This window comes from Sabethes cyaneus, chromosome 3 (assembly GCF_943734655.1).
Source record: "Sabethes cyaneus chromosome 3, idSabCyanKW18_F2, whole genome shotgun sequence".
NCBI lineage: Eukaryota > Metazoa > Arthropoda > Insecta > Diptera > Culicidae > Sabethes > Sabethes cyaneus.
Genome location: NC_071355.1, coordinates 89,940,058 through 89,959,468, shown reverse-complemented (window position 1 = coordinate 89,959,468; position 19,411 = coordinate 89,940,058). Strand labels below are relative to the sequence as shown.

Here is a 19,411-nt window from a genome sequence, read left to right as displayed (position 1 = left end):
GCAATATAAAAATTTTTACCGAACGTTGGTCGTTTATGTAGGTAAAATTTTACCAACCCCGATGCTTTTCGTTAAGTATGTAGGTAACTCACCATCATATATATATATATAACCAGCAGAGCTGCAAAGTAGCTAGTATCAACAAAACAGACTGTGTCGATTCACTTCATAAAACTGTTCTTGCAGATTTATTATTATCAGACCTTGCACATCCGTAATTATTTCTATCGTCCGCTAAATATCGCACTAGAATGGCATTAGCAATGAAAAAACGGAATAACGTGAGGCTGCCTCCAGAAGTCAATCGCGTACTATATGTTCGTAATCTTCCGTACAAAATCACTTCCGACGAAATGTATGACATTTTTGGAAAATACGGTGCTATCCGTCAAATTCGGATGTAAGTATAAGTTTTGTTTTTTTTTAAACTCAATTTTATTCATCGCTTTCTGCTTATTACAGTGGTAATACTCGGGGTACGGCTTTCGTGGTGTATGAGGATATTTTGGACGCAAAAAACGCTTGTGACCACCTTTCCGGATTAAACGTGTGTAATCGGTACTTGGTAGTTCTGTACTACCAGTCGACGAAAGCTTTCAAGAGGCTGGATGTAGACAAAAAACAAAAAGAATTAGATCGGATGAAGGCAAAATACAACATAAATTTTGATGAGTATGTATGTAGACAAAAAACAAAAAGAATTAGATCGGATGAAGGCAAAATACAACATAAATTTTGATGAGTAGCAGATCGTGTTTCAGTTATCTGGTAGTAGGGTCAGGTGACCCAAGGAAAGTACCCGATGCGTTTTTCTACGCATTCAATTTTAACCCATTTATCATTTACTTAGATGGAATCACTAATAATCTCTTCCGAAAAAAATCTACAAGACCGATTTTTCGAGGATCATATTTTTTCGTGAATACATTTAAAAGATATGTTATTTTAAGCTCTCAAAAAGTACGGGGCAAGATGGGTCAAAATGCGGGGCAAAAGAGGTCACATAACAAAGCGATTTTTTTAATTGATGAAAACCTTTATGAATTCTCTACAGAAACAAAAATTATTTATTGTTACTGCAGAAAAACGACTTATTTATTTCAAAATTGGCGTAAAGTAGAAAGTAAAGTAGAAAACAGCTCTCCCCATTGGTTAGCCAGAAAGCGGATAGCATTGTATTGTGATTGTATAACATTTTGCCGAATACTATTTCGCGAAAAGTCCTAAGCGGAATGTACCATTTCACGGAAAACTTTTTGGTGAAAAATACCATTTTGCAGAGGTGATCCTCTCCTCACTCGCTTTCTCTCGTTTGGACCCAACTGAAAGAAAGTAATAGACGTCAGTAGACCTAAGAAAACAAATAAACCTACCCGAGCAAATTGAAAACAAAATTTGATATCTTGATGTAATGGATTTTTAATACTCGGTGTGATTTCATTTTGGTCGACTTAGCAGTTAAAATATCAAAATTGATTGCAAAAATTCCACGCCGTGAAATTAAATTGAATGATACTTTTGTTATCAGAAATATCAAACGGAATACTAATCTTGCTGTTACACAATGTTAATAGGAAAGCAAGAAATTTTTATTTCATTTGTATGGGAGCCCCTTCCCCCCCCTTAAAAGGGGGAGGAATCATAATTCCCCTCCGAAAGAGGGGAGGGTTTCCAGTCACCATAGAAGAAATTCTTGTCTCGAAACACACCCACATGCCAAATTTTGTTCCATTTGCTTGATTAGTTCTCGAGTTATGCAGATATTTGTGTTTCATTTGTATGGGAGGGGTCTCTAACCATCATAAGAACCTTCTCTGGCCCCAAAACCCCTACATGCAAATTTTCACGCCGATCGGTAGTGCGGTAGTTTTCGATTCTATAATGAACATGCAGCAGGGATGGTTTGATCACTTTGACTCAATTTTGATTCATTTGATAGTACCGTCTCAGCCGAGCCAAATATGACAGTATTATATATGGGACATTTGTAGAACTAGTTTTAATCTACAATTCTTCTGAAAAAAGTGTTGCTGTATCTTTTGTAGTTACGATGCTACAACGTTAGTCACTCATCAGTGACTAAATGAACGTTTCAGTCACTAATAAGATACTAGCATTGTAGCGCTATAACTACAAAAGATACAGCAAAACTTTGTTCAGCAAAATTATATATAATAACCTGTTCTACCAATGTCCCATATATACCTTTGTCATATTTAGCCCCGTTAAGACGGTACAGTCAAATGAATCAAACTTGAGTCAAAGTGATCGAACCATCGCTGACATGCAGACAGAAATCCATTTTTATAGGTATAGATTGAAAGGTTTACTGAGATGTGCTAAAGGATATTTACATTATACTTGGAGAGTTTCTGGCAACGTGAAACTGGTTCTGCGAGAGATGAGTTGTCCAGTGACTGAGAGTTTCCCGCGTAGAAGAGCTTTGTGAGTGACGTGATTTAGTACAGATCGTTGGCTGAATATCACAGTCAGGTCAGGTTAGGTTAAAGTGACCAGATTTTTTTTGGACCCCCAGATTGAAAGTGAGGACTTTAGGCTAAAAATAAATGCAACGGAGGCCAAATACATGAAAAGAAAAGGCTCAAACTGACAAGTGCACAAATCTCACGGACGGTAACCTGGTACGGCGTACTAGAAGTGGTAGTGAGTTCGCATATTTGGCATAACTGGTGACCGTGGACAACAGTACTAGTAAAAAGATCCAGCACCGCATGCACGCGGGAATTCGGGCTTATTTTGCTCTTTGCAAAACGCTACGATCAAGAAGCATCTGCCACCGTACGAAACTGACAATGTACAAAACTCTTATAAGACCTCACCACAGACCCAGATTGCTTACGGTGGACATACGTACCCTTGCCGTGTTTGAGCGGCATGTGCTGCGAACCATATTTGGTGGAGCACAAAGAGAAATCCAAGAGTGGCGGATGCGTATAAATCATAAAGCATTGCTTGGGTAGATTCCCATCGTACATCTGACGAAAGTCGGTAGGCTACAATGAGCCGGACACGTCGTAAGGATGCCGGGCGACAGAACAAAGTTATTTAGAGGCAAATATTACAAAATAACTTAAATTTTTCAGTTGAATGCACTTGTCTCAAAAATAATTCATAAATAGGGAACTTCTTGAAAAGCTCTTAGAACTCATCTGTAGCGATCCTCTGAGCGTTTCAGCATTAGATTGGCACGATTTAAAAATTAATCAACGTGGGACATTTTCCGGTACGATTGGTAATCCGGGACAGTCCCGCACAATCCGGGACGTCTGGTCAGCCTAGGTTAGGTACCACAGTATAGTGGGCATATCCTGTCGCCATTTGGCAACTATCGGCTTGTTTGGCCAACTTTTTGACTAAACTAAACTGAATTTACAATTGGAATGATTTCATTTTCATAGCTTCAATTTTGCTTTTAAATTGCTCCTAATTTGAATTCAATTCTGTCGCAAAAACAAACCCCAATTTGGTTCGTTAACTAGCTCGTGAACCAAATATTTGTACAATGTGTGTGCACACGCATAGAAAAGGCAAACATAATAGAGTGCAAACATTTCCGTTGCGAACAATTTGGCCGCGACCCGTGGGCACTGTTTTGGGCTTAGAATCGCTTCGTCGTGTCGAATGATTCGAATCAGAAACAAATTAATTGACTTTCCCCACGGTGGTAAAAGTGTACCCACTCGGTTGGAGCCGAAACCAGTCGGCGAAAAAAGGCACTCGGAAGAAAAACGAGAGCAATTATATATTTCAATCATCACGATTGATAATTAATTTTGTCCTCTTTTCCAGTTGATCTGTACGCTCCGGAATATCAGCTTAACGTGCGAACATCGCGGAAACCGGCTATCCGATGCCGCCCCAAGCTGCGCCCAGCTGAGTCCTTTACCATATGAAGCTGTCAGCTTTGTGAAAATTTAATTAAAATAAATGCCAATATGTGCAGTACAGTTCGCATGAACTCGCACAGGAACCTGACTGTTCACATTTGCTGCATGATATTTACCTACCCATGTATCAGTGAACCACCGCGTTTTTGGTGTAGGCTCTGCGGCCGAAGGACTGACTAGTAGGTAGTTGGCAAACGGACGCGTTTGATATTCATTCCAATTGGTTATAGCTAATAACTGTCCCGCGCCGGTGAGTAAGTTTTGACATGATGGTGCTGTCTAGAAAACTTGATCTAATTGGTAGTAACTGTTAATAGTTACTCGTATGCAGATCTGCTGGTTTGTTTTATTTCGTCCTAGTTGGTGATGTAAGCCCACAATCCAAATCATTCTGGAAATTCAGCAAGTTATTGATTTTTATTTGAACATTAAGGTATGTTTACGGTTATGCATCTGATTAAAGTTTAGAGTCGAAGCTTCTAATTCAGTTTTGAACGAAGGTTCAAGGGAAATAGAAAAGTACAAATTATGATGCGAAGGTTGGCAATACAAACTCTTGAATTTTATGGTTTTTGTACCATCGCAATACTGAAACTGTTTCACTCGTGACGAAACAACTATTTGCGAGTACAAAGTAATTTTAGTGCAATTTTATGGCCAACAAATTGTTACCGTTTACAATAAACGGCAACGGTATCAGTTCCATCGCAGTGAGAACTTTAAATGAAATGAATGAAACATTTCGCTGGTAAACTTTCAAACGATTGAATTTCCGTGGATTAGTCAGTATGTTTGGCGAATGTTCTATGCGCCATTCTTCGCTTGGCGCTGCCATTCGCTGTCCAGTGCATACGTACATGCTGCCCCGTGGAGGCCGTCAATCAGCATCCTGGCGCTGGCGCTGGCTGTCCTTGTTTGTGCAATCATACTGAAAACTATTCCACAAAGGCGCCACTATTCGCATCGAGCGTGCTTTGCTTGGCCGCCTTGTCAATTCCCACCGGTCAGAATCGTGAACGGGGAGGACGGTTGATAAATGAAAGCCAAAAAATTGCTTCAATTCAATTTCAATTCCATGCAATAAATGCCCTCGTTCGTTCGTATTCCGTGCGGATGACATGAATTCGTCAGGAAACGGCTACGGGGGAAGCGTAAACGTATCCCATCTTTCAGCGGTGCTTAACTGTCGCCGGTTTAAATTTTTTCTTGTTAGATTAATTGAAACTCCCATCGGAATGTGGCGATTTATCTTTTTTGCCCGTTGTTCCACCAGTTCTGCCTCTATTAGCGTCAAATTCGATACGCAGATCATTTTTTAAGCTTGGAGAGGGAAGTTCGAGAACTGTCCGCAGCGAAGATAATTAATTATTCCGAACGAGGCAGTCTTGACTCATGCAAAATTAACTGTACGGATTACTGCGGTTAATCATTGACGTATTGAATTAATTATCCTTAGATAGGGAGCCGTTTGCGATAGACAAGAGTTTTAATTTTCGGCAGCTAAAGATTAGCGGCTAATGAAATTTCTTACAAAGGCGTCCCTTGGCGGAGGTCTATCAGTCTATGGGAGAATTAGAGTTTTTTCCAGCAGAAATTTTGCTGTTCTGGACGTTTTGAAGTGTTTTCTCTATTAGAGACGACGAATGAAATATTACCTTCAGCATCCGTTACTGACAGAGACGTTAAATTTCAATTGGTTTCACTACTTTTTACAATCGAAGAATTGTAATTGTAATATTATATAAATACGATAGTTTTGATTAACGTTTGCCAAACTAAGTCATAGTCTTTGGAACGTCGTTGTCTTAATAACATAATATCATAGTCAAACTACGATTCTCCAACAGAGGACGAACATACAGTGATTTTAAACAATGGAGATCCTCAAAATTTCGTCCAATCTTAAAAATGAATCCAAGCTGCCGAGATGCTTTAGTGATAATAAGCTCACGATAAGTAAGCTAAACGTTAGTTTTGTGCCCAGTAAGATGCAAAGGTTACTAACTCAGTCCACTTTAAGTAACTCAATAGCATCGTGCTTCTAAAGCAAATCGGATTTTTGATGATATAAAAACTCATTACCTCGCCTTTGGTAATGCTCACAATGAGCCAGTTCAGTTTGCACCAATCGCCAACCAAATCGAGCAACTCTTGCAAGCGGCGGCAGGGGTCTATATTGTGTATTGGAGGTCGTCAGCGTACATTAATTTGCAGCCAATACCTAACAATAAAGTGAAGTCGTTAAAAAATCCTCAAAAGGTCTCATGTTGCTACCTTGAGGAGCTCCCGACTTATTAAGGAACACCGACGAAACACTAGATCCAAATTTTGCACGCAGTGCTCTATAACTGAAGTATAAGTTCAACCATTCGATCATTTATCGGGAAGATACCGTAAACCGAGATTATTTTCGTAAGAGCATTGTATGGTCAATTCAATCAAATGCCGCTTTAAAATCTGTATAATCGATTTGTTTCTGGGTTTCCTTTTGCAAAATACACTAATCTACAAATATCTAGACACATTCTATATTATATTAGCTTTAAGCCACCTATTAGTTGAAAGAACTCCGTTTTTGATTGGTCAAATATCTCAGATAAAGAAGCCACCGTCGTATCTGTCGTTTCATATCGTTCACATCGAAGATTGCATCGTGACATTTTCTGTGTGGAACCGTGGCAAAATTACTTTGACATTTGTGTAGCAGACAGTTTCATAATTGCACGAAAGTAGCAATGTCTGTCTGTGCTCTCTTGCCATGGTTCTCTGTCGCAGGAAAATATAATAATGGCTTATGATCTCTTTCCGCATCACAACCTGAAAATCCTAATAACCTGCAGCAACATCTAGCGTTTTGAGCTGTGTGCTGAACAAACGGTATAGCTACTGCAATGCAAAGGAGACAACAATTTCACGGAAACGGCGGAAACAATTCTCGGTTGGGGAACATTTGTCTGGCGCTGCTTTTCCAATTGCTGTCATGCGAAACATTTTCCTTCCAATGGGGTAGCTATACCGAACCATCACCGAGGATTTGTGTAGGCTCGTTTTTTTTTCTGTCCTGCCCGGTAATACTGTCATCCACTTTGGCAACGTCAACGACCTCAGCATAATGCTTCGCCGGCCACGTAAGCTACTTTAAAGTGGATGAAAAGCTCGCTCGAGGCAGTTCTTATGTTAGACCCGCAAGAATTCGCTAGTAAAAATTGTTGCGTTGTTATCATTGCAAAGTTATTACAGCACAATAGATAAATTGCACAAAAGTACAAGAATTTTACACGATTATTGCTTACAGTTTTTAAAGGGATTCTCAACTTTAGCATGAACTCTAATAATAATTTTTTGCGGAAATATATTTTTTTATATCAATCTTTAGAGCCATTCAAATGACCAAATTAACTTTTGAATGGTAAATCCGAGTAAAAATGTGCCAAGCAATGATATTTACTAGCGAAACATGTCAATGCAATGGCAGCTATGGGGCAAGCCATTCAACTAGAATCATTTTTTCTCTTTATGTCTGAAATTATGTTACCATTTATTTCAGCCACGGATTTATCACATTGGCTGTAATAAGATGTTGCGAGAGAAATTTCGGAAAAATCTTTCGCTTCAGCAAATCAAAATCCAGTCAAGCAGCGAACCATGCCCGAGGTCCATTACACACATTTCGATGTTGACTTTGGAGCCTGGTCGGCTGCCTGTTCCGTGGCACACAACGTAGCATTCCTGTCGGTGGTCCTTTTTGCCAGACTAGCTGCCACCTTTTCAAGCCGTGAACCGAAGAGCGGCCAATCTTCCGAGCGTTTTTATCGCAGCTTGCGGGATAATTTAAAGCTAAATGGCTTGGAATATTTGCCGGAAAGTATTTCTACGTGGTTTCCGCATTTTACCTTTCTTTTCGCTTTGCTACGGGTTTTCCTTCTCTTCGTTTTGCGGTCGAAGCCAGGAAACAAAGCGACGGTGGCGACGCGACATAATTTCCTCGGCTGAATATGTATGAAACTGTCCGATTGAGCTGGAATTCAGTCAGTTGTATTAAATAGACGGACGAAATCAACGGTGCAACCATTTGGCGTGAAAGCGCGTTGCTCAATTTCAGGTGTGGTCAAGCGTTGCTGGACGGAATTTAGTCGGAACATTTTTGGTGAAGAAAGAATGTCATGCAATTAAAGATGAAATATTCGGACTGAACACACGAATGTGCTCTTGCTATTAGGTAAGGAAATACCAAAGATAACGATGACGAATTATGAAACCAACGACAACAAATATGAATATCCTTCTTCTTTTTGGAAATTTTGACATACAACCCCACAAAAAAAAGCAAAGCCTTGCGCTTAAACGTCTTTCTTCGTCTTTCTCTATCTAGCAGCACCGTCTAGCCGAGATTCGAATATACGAAGATTGGCTTGTTAGGCCAGCAACCAACTAAGCGGTTGAATACAACCTTACAATGGCTTTTGCTGTCATATCTTCTCACAAAGATCAACATAATTAATAATAACTTCAAGTCTAATTACTAAATTTCGTATCAATTAGTCTCTAAATAGATACCGTTCCGATTCAAACTTCGGACACTTAAGCTATGCTGGAACTTTGTCCCAAGCGAAATGTTCAAAGGTATTATAATTTCATCTTAAAAAGCAGTGAAGCAGCATGAAAATTTATTTATTTCCACTGGAAAACGTTCAAATGACGATAAAATCGTGTTTTATATGAAAAAATGAACTAAGGGGCCGTGCACTAATTACGTAAGGCATAATGGGGGGAGGGGGTGTTCCGCGAAATCTTACAAAATCTTATTTGGGGGGGGAGGGGGGTTTAATCATTTCTTACGTAAGATTTTCACACACGAAAAAATTATGAAAAATTCACATTTTTAATAGCAACCCATATTACTTGTTACTAAAAAATTTCAAATAGATAAGTTTTGAAGTGTCGAAATCCTTCATACTGCTAGGAAAGGCATAGCAACTGCTGAATATTTTAGCCTTGCCCACTCAGGGAAACAACAGTTGGGCTACTTGTTCTTGAGCCATCTGATGTCATCGGTTTATGCTATCCAGCTTTCCACGAGCGATAAGGGTGGCTGATGGGTACAACTTTCTGAAGGGCACAGCTCGGTTTTGACATTCAATGCAGGAGCGGTTACTGCGGTTACTATGGAAACCACTACGGTTGTTTGCTGGTTGAGTGAAAAAATGTAAACATTGTTTAGTTTTCGCAGACCAGCCGAAAAGGAATTTAGTTATACGGAAGCGCAGTTTTGTAACCATTCTTTGCTGAAATATTGTCACATTGACCCAATGCAAAGACTATTTCGCAAAATGATAGCTAAGAAAGCACAAAAATTCGATTCTCTTCAACTAAATTCCTCTTCGGTTGGTCTGCGAAAACTAAACAATGTTTACCAATCACCAAACAACCGTATTGGCTTCCAAGTAACCGCAGTAACCGCTCCTGCATTGAATGTCAAAACCGAGCTGTGCCCTTCAGAAAGTTGTACCCATCAGCCGCCATTATCGCTCGTGGAAAGCTGGATTATTCCAACATATTTCGTTGCAATTGCTTATCTCAATCCCGCAAGGCAGCCGCAAAATCCCTTATGCTATAACGAGAAACATTTTTGTTTAAAAGTAGCTTATTCAACTAATGTATAGCTGTACGAATGGAACTAGTGTCAAGCTACTATACAACAAAAATGTTTCTTGGGATGTATTGTTCTACTGTTCCTAAAGATCTTGAATGCCGCATGTGACCAGCGTGGGGTCAGTATTTTGCTTCAAAGGAAACCGCTGGTGATCATTACTATAGTTACTATATATATAGTTCGGCGGATACAAAAATCGGGAGCCAAAGAAACGTCAAAAGCGGAGCCAAACGTTTTTTCGAATTCGAATAGTGGGACTAATGTTAATAAACATACTTTATTTTCATAGAACTAGTCATTTTCAACACCCGCTAGCGATTATTTACCGTAAAAACCTGCACATTTCTCCATAATTTCAAATTTAATTTCAAAAATCAGGGATGCCAATTCGCCTGGTTTTCTATCCGCCGAACTATGTATATAGTAACTATAATCATTACAGATCTGTACATTAGACGCAACGGAGTGCCAATTCCAACATAAGACCATGTCGCGTGTCATCTAGAAGAGGCAAAGAAGCTCTTTGTACGCTACTTGACCAGGACACGTGTTTAGACGATTTAGAGTGGATCAATGCGAATTAAGTGAACGCTAGTGAGTTTTTGAGCATACACCAACATTTATTGACAACCTCAATGCTGAAATACGTTCTGTTCGTGAGTGAGCCATAAAGGGATTTACAACAGATAATGGATATTGTTTTTTTATTAATTTTTTTGAACTTTGGTTTTCATAAACTTGTTTAAACTTTGTTAACTGTTTGAATATTCTTTCAATGTCTAACTTTTTAAATAAAAATTGAGTTTTGATGTTTCAAAATATCTTACTAAGATTTTTTTATAGGGGAGGGGGGATTGGCCAAAATCTTAAAAAATCTTATATAGGGGGGATGGGGGGTTCAAAAATGAGGAAAAAGCCCTTACGTAATTATTGCACGGCCCCTGAATACTAATAGAGTGCAGTTCGGTTTTGATTGATATTGATTGACTTAGACCTCATGTAACTGCTGCGTTTGTCTTTCCAGTCTATCTGTCAGTCTGTCAAGTAAATATTTTTTCACGCGCTTCACTGTGTTTTTCTGGACCCACAGGATTCTCTGCCTGGGGATTTTGTTGCTAAATTTTCCAGTCAAGGATCGTCTCCCAACTAACAATTTGGGTTTTATTACAGTCTTATGATGGCACTAAAGACCAAAATTGGTCTTGAAAACCGTCATAAGAGTACAATAAAACTCACGTTGTTGCTTGGGTTTACTCCTTTCTAGTTAGCATATTACTCTTCTTCTGTGTCTCTCTTTTCAATATAAGAGTTTTCGTTGATATCCATGATGGCCCGTATATATTCGCACCCTGTCATACTAAATGCCGTGTTACCAGAAAAAGAAAAAATATACTTCATTCAACAATGATCGCACCGAATCATTTAATTTATCTATGGTCGTACCGAACCATGCAGTTCCTTCATCAATTATTGTCTTATACTTCTTCTTCTTCTGCAGCATAGAGCCGGGGTGGCTCGTGCTGTTTCAAGCACTCGTCTCCATTCAACTCGGTCTTGGGCCACTCGTCGCCAATTTCCTAGTCGTCTCAGAAGTAGCAAATCGCTTTCGACCTGGTCGATCCATCGTGTACGTTGGGCCCACCTGTTCCTGGTGCCGATGGGGTTGTTGAAGAGGACTATTTTCGTCGCACTGTCGTCCGGCATCCTTACGACGTGTCCGGCTCACCGTAGCCTGCTAACTTTCGCTAGATATACGGTGGGAGTCTCCCCAAGCAGTGCCTGTAGCTCGTGATTCATACGCCTCCGCCACTCTCCGCTTTCAGTTTGTACTCCGCCAAATATCGTCCGCAGCACTTTCCGCTCAAACACCGCAAGGGCGCGCATGTCCTCCGTAAGCAGCGTCACGGCTTCAAGTCCATAAAGAACTACTGGTCTAATAATGGTTTTGTACATTGTTAGCTTCGTGCGGCGGCGTATGCTTCCTGATCGTAGCGATTTACTAAGGGCAAAGTAGGCCCGATTTCCCGCTTGGATGCGCCGCTGGATCTCCTTACTAGTGTTGTTGTCCGCGGTCACCAGCGATCCTAAATACACGAACTCCTCTACCACTTCTAGTTCGTCGCCGTCAACGGTTACCGTACGTGGGAGGCGCGCGTTTGTTTCCTTTGAGCCTCTTCCTTTCATGTATTTGGCCTTCGACGCATTTATTTTTAGCCCAATTCTCCTAGACTCCGCTTTCAGTCTGGCATAGATTGCCTCCGCCGTCGCAAAGTTCCTGGCAATGATATCGAAGTCATCTGCAAAGCCTAGAAGTTGGCTACTCTTGGTAAAAATCGTGCCTCTCGTTTCGATGCCCGCTCGTCGGATCACCCCCTCAAGAGCGATGTTGAACAGCATGCAGGATAGACAGTCACCTTGTCTCAACCCTCGTCGCGTCTCGAAGGGACTCGAGAGTGTTCCAGAGATGCGTACGAAACACATCACTCGATCCAATGTAGCTCTGATCAGTCGCGTCAGTTTGTCCGAAAAACCGTATTCGTGCATTATCTGCCATAGCTTGTCTCGATCGACTGTATCGTATGCTGCTTTGAAATCAATAAAGATGTGGTGCGGTCGTTAGATCTGTCGGATAGTAAAATTTTGGTCCGTAGTTGCGCGAGCCCCCATGAAACCCGCCTGATAATTCCCTACGAAACCTTGTGCTATCGGTGACAGCCGGCGTAACAGGATCTGGGAGAGTACCTTCCATGGGCGCTCCTAGGTTAATTTCCGTTCCGCCTCCTTCTGCGACTTCACCATTGAGGTGTTCATCGAAGAACTGCTTCCACCTGTCAACCACCTCGCGCTCGTTTGTAATTAGATTCCCTCCCTCGTCCCTACACATGTCAGGTTTCGGTGTGTAGCCCTTCCGAGTCTGGTTCACCTTATCATAAAACTTGCGCGTGTCATTAGCTCGGAATAGTTGCTCTAATTCTTCACGAACTCTATCATCCTTTTGGCGCGTTTTTCTCCTCAGGATCGTGGTCAACTGGTTCCTAGCTCGTCGGTACTTGGCCAGGTTCTCTCTAGTGGCAATACTTAGATAATTTTTCCAAGCATTTTTTTTCTCCTCCACCGCTTGTTGGCATTCCCCATCAAACCAATCATTTTGTGTACTCCGAGGCTCAATACCTGGTGCCGCGGTAGCGGCCTCTCCGATGGCCGAGCGTATTCTGCCCCAACCGTCTTCGAGGTTTGAAGCACCTAACTCCTCGGAAGAAGGCAGTGCCTCATTCAGTACTCGCGCGTAGTTCTCGGCAGCTTGTGGGTTATCTAGCTTCCTGATGTTCAGCCGAGGAGGGCGGCTTTGACGTGTCCGGTATACGGTGGACAGCTTTGAGCGCACATGTACTGCTACTAGGTAATGGTCAGAATCAATATCCGCACCCCGACAGGAGCGTAAGTTCGTGATGTTAGAGAAGAACCGGCCCTCTATGAGAACGTGGTCCATCTGGTTCATTGTACGTTGATCAGGTGATCTCCAGGTGGCTTTGTGGATATCCTTGCGCGGGAAAAAGGTGCTTCGGATCACCAAGCCTCGGGAAGCTGCGAAGTTTATACATCGTTGGCCGTTATCGTTTGTGTCGATGTGCAGGCTATGGGGTCCTACCACCGGTCTATACATTTCTTCCCTACCGACCTGGGCGTTCATATCCCCGATGACGATCTTGATGTCCCGTGACGAGCAGCTGTCGTACGTTTCCTCCAGCCTCGCGTAGAACGCTTCTTTCTCATCGTCGGGACTACCTTCGTGCGGGCAGTGCACGTTAATGATGCTATAATTGAAGAAACGGCCCTTTATCTTCAATACACAGATTCTCTCGTTGATCGCCTTCCAATCTATCACGCGATCCTGCATTCCGCCCAGCACTACAAAGCCCGTTCCCAGTTCGTTGGTAGCGCTACCGCTCTGGTAAAACTGGGCCTTTCCGCCACTGATCTTCCATACCTTCTCTCCTTTGCGACAGATTTCCTGCAGAGCTACGATGCCGAGTTTGCGGGGTTCCAGCTGTTCAATCAGCACCCGCTCGCAACCTACGAAATTTAGCGATCTGCAGTTCCAAGTCCCGAGTCTCCATTCGTCGTCCTTATTCCGTCGCCTAGGTCAATGCCGAATATTCCGCTCCGAATATGCTTGAATGTTGTTAGTTTAAGTTTAATTTAGGTGTGTAGCCGTACTGGGGCAACACTACCGAGTCTCGCGATGGAGCTGCCATCTTATAGTGCCGAGACTCACTATACCTCCTTCCCGGTTAGTATACGACCTTAGTTTCCACCGGGGTTGGTTACCCGATCTCCGCTAAGGTTGCTCGTATTCCGGCTAGTACCACGAGGAGGTCGGGATCGGAGTGGCTGGATAAGAGGCTAACGACCACTATGGGGTCTATATTCCGCATTATCCAGCCGTTTACCAAGCCCTAAACTACAATCAACAATGATTGTTCCGAATTATTTAATTCTTCGCTTGTCGCACCGAACCATCTAGTTCATTCAATAATTATTGTACTAAATCATTTAATTCATCTATGGTCGTACCGAACCTACAACACCTTATCTACAAATTATGTTGCTTTGCGACATCTTGTAGAAATAAAACGTCCAATGTTGGTAGCACTAGCTGAAACTCATATAGTGGATGCTAATGCCTTTAACCAATATAGTATACCGGGTTATAAAGTTGCTTTTTGCCTTTCGCATTCCAGGCATACTGGTGGTGTTGCTATTTACGCCAGGGAATCAATTAAATTCAACATTCGTACAAACGAATCTGTTGAGAATAATTGGTTTCTAGGGATTTCAGTTGAAAGAGGCATGACGATTGGAAATTATGGAATAATATATCATTCCCCTAGCTCAAGTGACCAGCGCTTTTTAGAAATTTTAGACAACTGGTGGGATAATTTTATAGACTTAAATAAACTAAATATTATTGCTGGTGATTTTAATATTGATTGGCTTAGTGGACAAAATTCGAATCAATTAAAGCAGTTAGCAAATTTTTACAACTTTAGACAAACAGTTTGCCAATTTACAAGAATTTCCAGACACAGTCGAACGTTAATTGATCACGTGTTTTCGAACTTTGACATGGTACATTCTGTTACAGAGGCCGATTACAAAATTTCAGATCATGAGACAATTTTTATTTTGATCAAGAATGACCAAACCCGTGATGATAAAGTAAAGATAAAGTGCTGGAATAGATATTCGAAACAGGCAGTGTCTCAGCTTGTTTCGAGAAGCTTGGATTTTCTTCCAATAACTGGTGATGTGGACCACAAGGCAGCTGTTCTTACCAACACGCTGAAAGAGTGTACCAATAAGCTTGTTATTGAAAAATATGTGGAACTACATAATACTAACAACTGGTACTCTTTAGATCTGACACGTTTGAAACGGAAAAGAGATAAAAAGTACAAGAAGTTTCGTAGAAGTAATAGTAGTGATGATTGGAGTAGATACACAGTCGCGCGTAACGTATATTCACGAGCCTTGAAAAAGGCTCGATGTGATTATATACAACGGAAGATTAATCACCATCAAAACAACAGCAAAGAGTTATGGAAATTTTTAAAACAGTTAATAAAATGTAAAGATAACTCCCCGCGCTCCATAACTTTCAATGGCACTGAAGAACAATCGAGTCGAGTAATAGCGAATAAATTTAACAGTTATTTCGTTGATAGTGTTCAGCTGATCAATCAAAGTATTGATTTGGTCAGTGAACCTCACGAAATAATACAGCCGATTTCTAATATCAGATTTGATGGATTTCGCCCTATTACTTTTGCAGAGTTGAAGGATATTTGTTTTTCTTTAGAGAAATCGGCTGGTATCGACAATGTCAACGCAAAAGTAATACAAGATTGCTTTCATGTCATCGGACGCGACTTGCTGGATCTTGTTAATGAATCGTTGCAAACTGGGCACGTGCCTAAAGTTTGGAAAGAATCGCTTGTAATTCCTATTCCCAAAGTTAATGGAACGGATAAAGCCGAAGAGTACCGTCCTATTAACATATTGCACACATGAGAGAAAATCCTAGAACTTGTTGTCAAAGGCCAGCTAATGAATTATTTAAACAGTCATCATTTGTTAATTCCAGAGCAATCAGGGTATCGAGAGGGACACTCTTGCGAAACTGCATTAAATCTGGTACTAGCAAAATGGAAAGAAAAAATCGAAGCTAAAGAAACTATTCTTGCTGTATTTTTGGATCTAAAACGCGCGTTTGAGACAATCTCTAGGCCCTTATTGTTACAAACCTTGAAGCGATTTGGTATTGGAGGGCTAGCATATAAATGGTTTGAAAGCTATTTATGTGATAGAACTCAGAAGACTCGCTTTGATAATTTTAATTCTGAGTCCATAGCTAATACACTTGGTGTACCGCAAGGGAGTGTATTAGGGCCGCTTTTGTTCATAATTTATATAAATGACATGAAACGAGTTTTACGGTTCTGCGACATGAATTTATTTGCTGACGACACTGTTCTATTCATTGCGGCTAAGGATCCCAATGAAATTGTAACACTTCTGAACCAAGATTTACATTATCTTTCGGATTGGTTAAAGTTTAAACAGCTTAAACTCAACATTACCAAGACAAAATATATGATTATTTCAGCCAACTCCAGACCAGACGTAAACGTTGTAATTGATGGTGAGGCAATTGATCGCGTAAATGAACTAAAGTATCTTGGAGTAATCATTGATGACAAGTTAAATTTTAAGTCTCACATCGATAATGTCATCAAGAAAATGGCGAAAAAGTACGGTGTTTTGTGCCGCTTAAAAAATGAATTGACAATTAGTAGTAAAATTCTTTTATATAAGTCAATCATTTCACCGCATATAGATTTTTGTTCATCCATCTTGTTCCTTGCAAACGAAACACAAATATTGAAGTTGCAGCGCTTACAAAATAAAGTTATGCGATTAATTTTAAGATGCAATAGATACACTTCCTCACATATTATGCTGGACGCATTGCAATGGCTTTCTGTGAAGCAAAGAGTTTATTTTTTGACAATGGTGTTTCTTTATAAAATTCTTAATGGAATGCTGCCTCGATATTTGTGTGATCGAATTGAAAGGGGAAGTGATTTGCATACGTACAACACTAGAAACTGTTTGGAAGATCACAGAACTCTCTGTTGTACAAAGGAATTAACTTTTTTAATTCGATGCCGCGACAAATAAAACGTGCAGCAACAATGGCAGAATTCAAAAGGCTATGTATTTACACATTAAAGCTACTTTATAGACGTAATTTGATTTATTTTTTGTATTGATTCAAGAAGATTGTATATTTTTTTAATTTTTGTATATTTTTTGGATATATTAAGTTATCATGTTCACTGATGATGATGGATTTAAAATTGTTATTATTATTAATTTAAAAAGTATAGAGAAGACTACACATGTTTGAGCCACGCGCGCGAGAACAGACATAGATAATCTTGAAATTGAATGATCAGGTTAAAGTCCTGAACAAAGGGTTCGGAGCAGCAGCTGGACAGGCTTGGGTTCGCTTGTGGACTTTGGAACTCGTATACCATCGCTCACGGCGGTACCGAGCAGAGATGCCAGAAGAGAAGACATGTCTTCATTTTGAAGACATTTTTGTTACAAAAAAGTGAAATGTCTTCACTTGAAGACATGTGAAGACATGTCTTCACCATGCAGTTTAAATGGGCGGAAAGCCGAAGGAAGACAAATGAAGACATTTTTCCTTGATTCGTGAAGACTTTTCAAAAAATCACCTGGCATCCCTGGTACCGAGTACCAAAAGACTGCAGGATCTCCCTCGTAGTTCTAGATCGTTATCTAGAACCAATTCTGACCAGCTGTAGCTCAAAATATTAGGTTCGATTCCTAATCAAGTCCAGATAATTTTCGGGTTGGAAACGTTTTGGACTAGCCTTGGACATTTTTTGAAATTTTGATATTCACTTGAAAGTTTGATATGTCTGTATTAGAAGCCAGTTCGCTATTTGTTTTTATCACCTGGCTACTTTGTTATATCATAAATATCTTAATTAGATAAATCGTCCCGCTCAAACCGTTGTAGAGGTATGAGGTGGGACCATCATCATCATCAATCTTAAACCATGTAGTTAATTTTACAATGATCGTACCGAATTATTTTACTTATAAATGGCCGTACCGACCATATACATCGTTTAATAATAATGGCATTGAATCAATTTACTTATAAATGATCGTACTGAACCGTTTAAATAGTCTATAGTTGTACCGAACCATATATGATCGTACTGAATCAAGTAATTAATCTAAGGTCATACCGAACCATATAGTTCATTCAACAATGATCGTACCGAATCATTTAATTCATCTTTGGTTGTACCGTACCAAGTAGTTCATTTAACAACCATCGAATGGAATCATTTTACTAATAAACGATCGTACCGAACCATATACTTTAAAAACCATATATACGAAAAAATCTCCAGAAAAGTCGGCAGTATAACGTGCCCACACATCATATTTTCGAGGTTTACAGGGCAGCATACGATACAGTCGAGAGCAAAGAGCTACGGAAGATAATACACAAAAGAACGGTTTTACGAATAAACTGACGCCGTTGATCGAAGTTACCCTGGAGTAAGTGATATAACTATCCTGGGTGCTATTTAACAGCGCTGTTGGAGGTACGATCCGGTGAGCGAGCAGCAAAAGTAGCCATCTCCTAGCCTTGGCAGAACTCTACTAAAACTGTGGGACGGCAAAGGAAATCTACACCAAACTGGAAACCCTGATTGATGGGCGACACTTTTTGGATATCATCGAAGTATGGTCTTTTCGGGGACCGAATATCGGCCCTGACCACTATCTCGTCATATGTAACATTCGCGCAAGGTTTTTGAACCCAACGATTGATGACAGATGGCGTGACAGCGGAATATTTCAGAAACAGTAGAAACAGAAGAAAGTGAAGAAGATATATAATTATAAGTGCCAGACGAACGTCACTTAAAAAATACGATTTATTCACTTCTTATGATACGTGTACACTGTTCTAACTCTAGATTAATTCTGATTTTCCTACTAACTCGATTCGCGATCGAACTCCTATCGTAAAACTAAAAATGTCTACTCCGCAATATCCATGCCGGATGGGCCGTCTGTACCGAAACTGCTTACGGTGGCTTAGCAACGCGTCGTGGCAGCGTTGCGTTTTGCGTGGTTGATCGGATGATTAAAAAAACTCGTGTGAAAGCTGTCAAGAGATTACATAGCTCAATTCAGCCGATAAGGTGCTCTTCCGTAATCAGTTCTGTAGACTGAAACTGTTAGCGAAGTACTTCGTCGGTGAGTACAAAACTAGTTTTTCTTAGACTCTACGACGGTTTAGATGTTTACCCTGCGTCAGCTACTAGACAAGTCCCGGCACTATAACTAGCAGGTTTATCTGATTATGGACTTTAAGGTGACGTACGATTCAGTCAAACGAAATGAACTGTGGCAAAGCAAAGCCATGGGTATAAACGTTTCTTAGAACTTAACCTTTCTTAATCGACAGACTCCGCAGCCGGTTGTTAGAGTATAAGTAAATTACGGAACCAGTGCAAAGATCCTATTAACTCAATAGCGGCACCGCCCAGTCGAGATTCGAACATACGACGATTGGCTTGTTAGGCCAGCAATGTAACCCGGAGCTAACTGGGCGAGCTGAACTGTGGCAGATTGAATATAGTTTACCGACGAAACTAATCACGCTACTGTTACTGATATTGTGAAGGTACTACAATGCGGCATGCTACGGTGCGCTAGGCACGTGACCAGA

General features: G+C 40.6%; 1 protein-coding gene across 1 annotated transcript; it reads left to right on the top strand.

Annotated features, from left to right (window-relative positions):
- The first annotated feature begins 251 nt into the window (after positions 1 to 251).
- Positions 252 to 3,939, top strand: LOC128739864 (splicing factor 3B subunit 6-like). The gene is made up of 3 exons (XM_053835365.1): positions 252 to 400; positions 463 to 676; positions 3,811 to 3,939. Exons 1-3 carry the CDS (start codon positions 252 to 254, stop codon positions 3,937 to 3,939), a joined length of 492 nt encoding a protein of 163 aa, XP_053691340.1.
- The last annotated feature ends 15,472 nt before the right edge of the window (positions 3,940 to 19,411 follow it).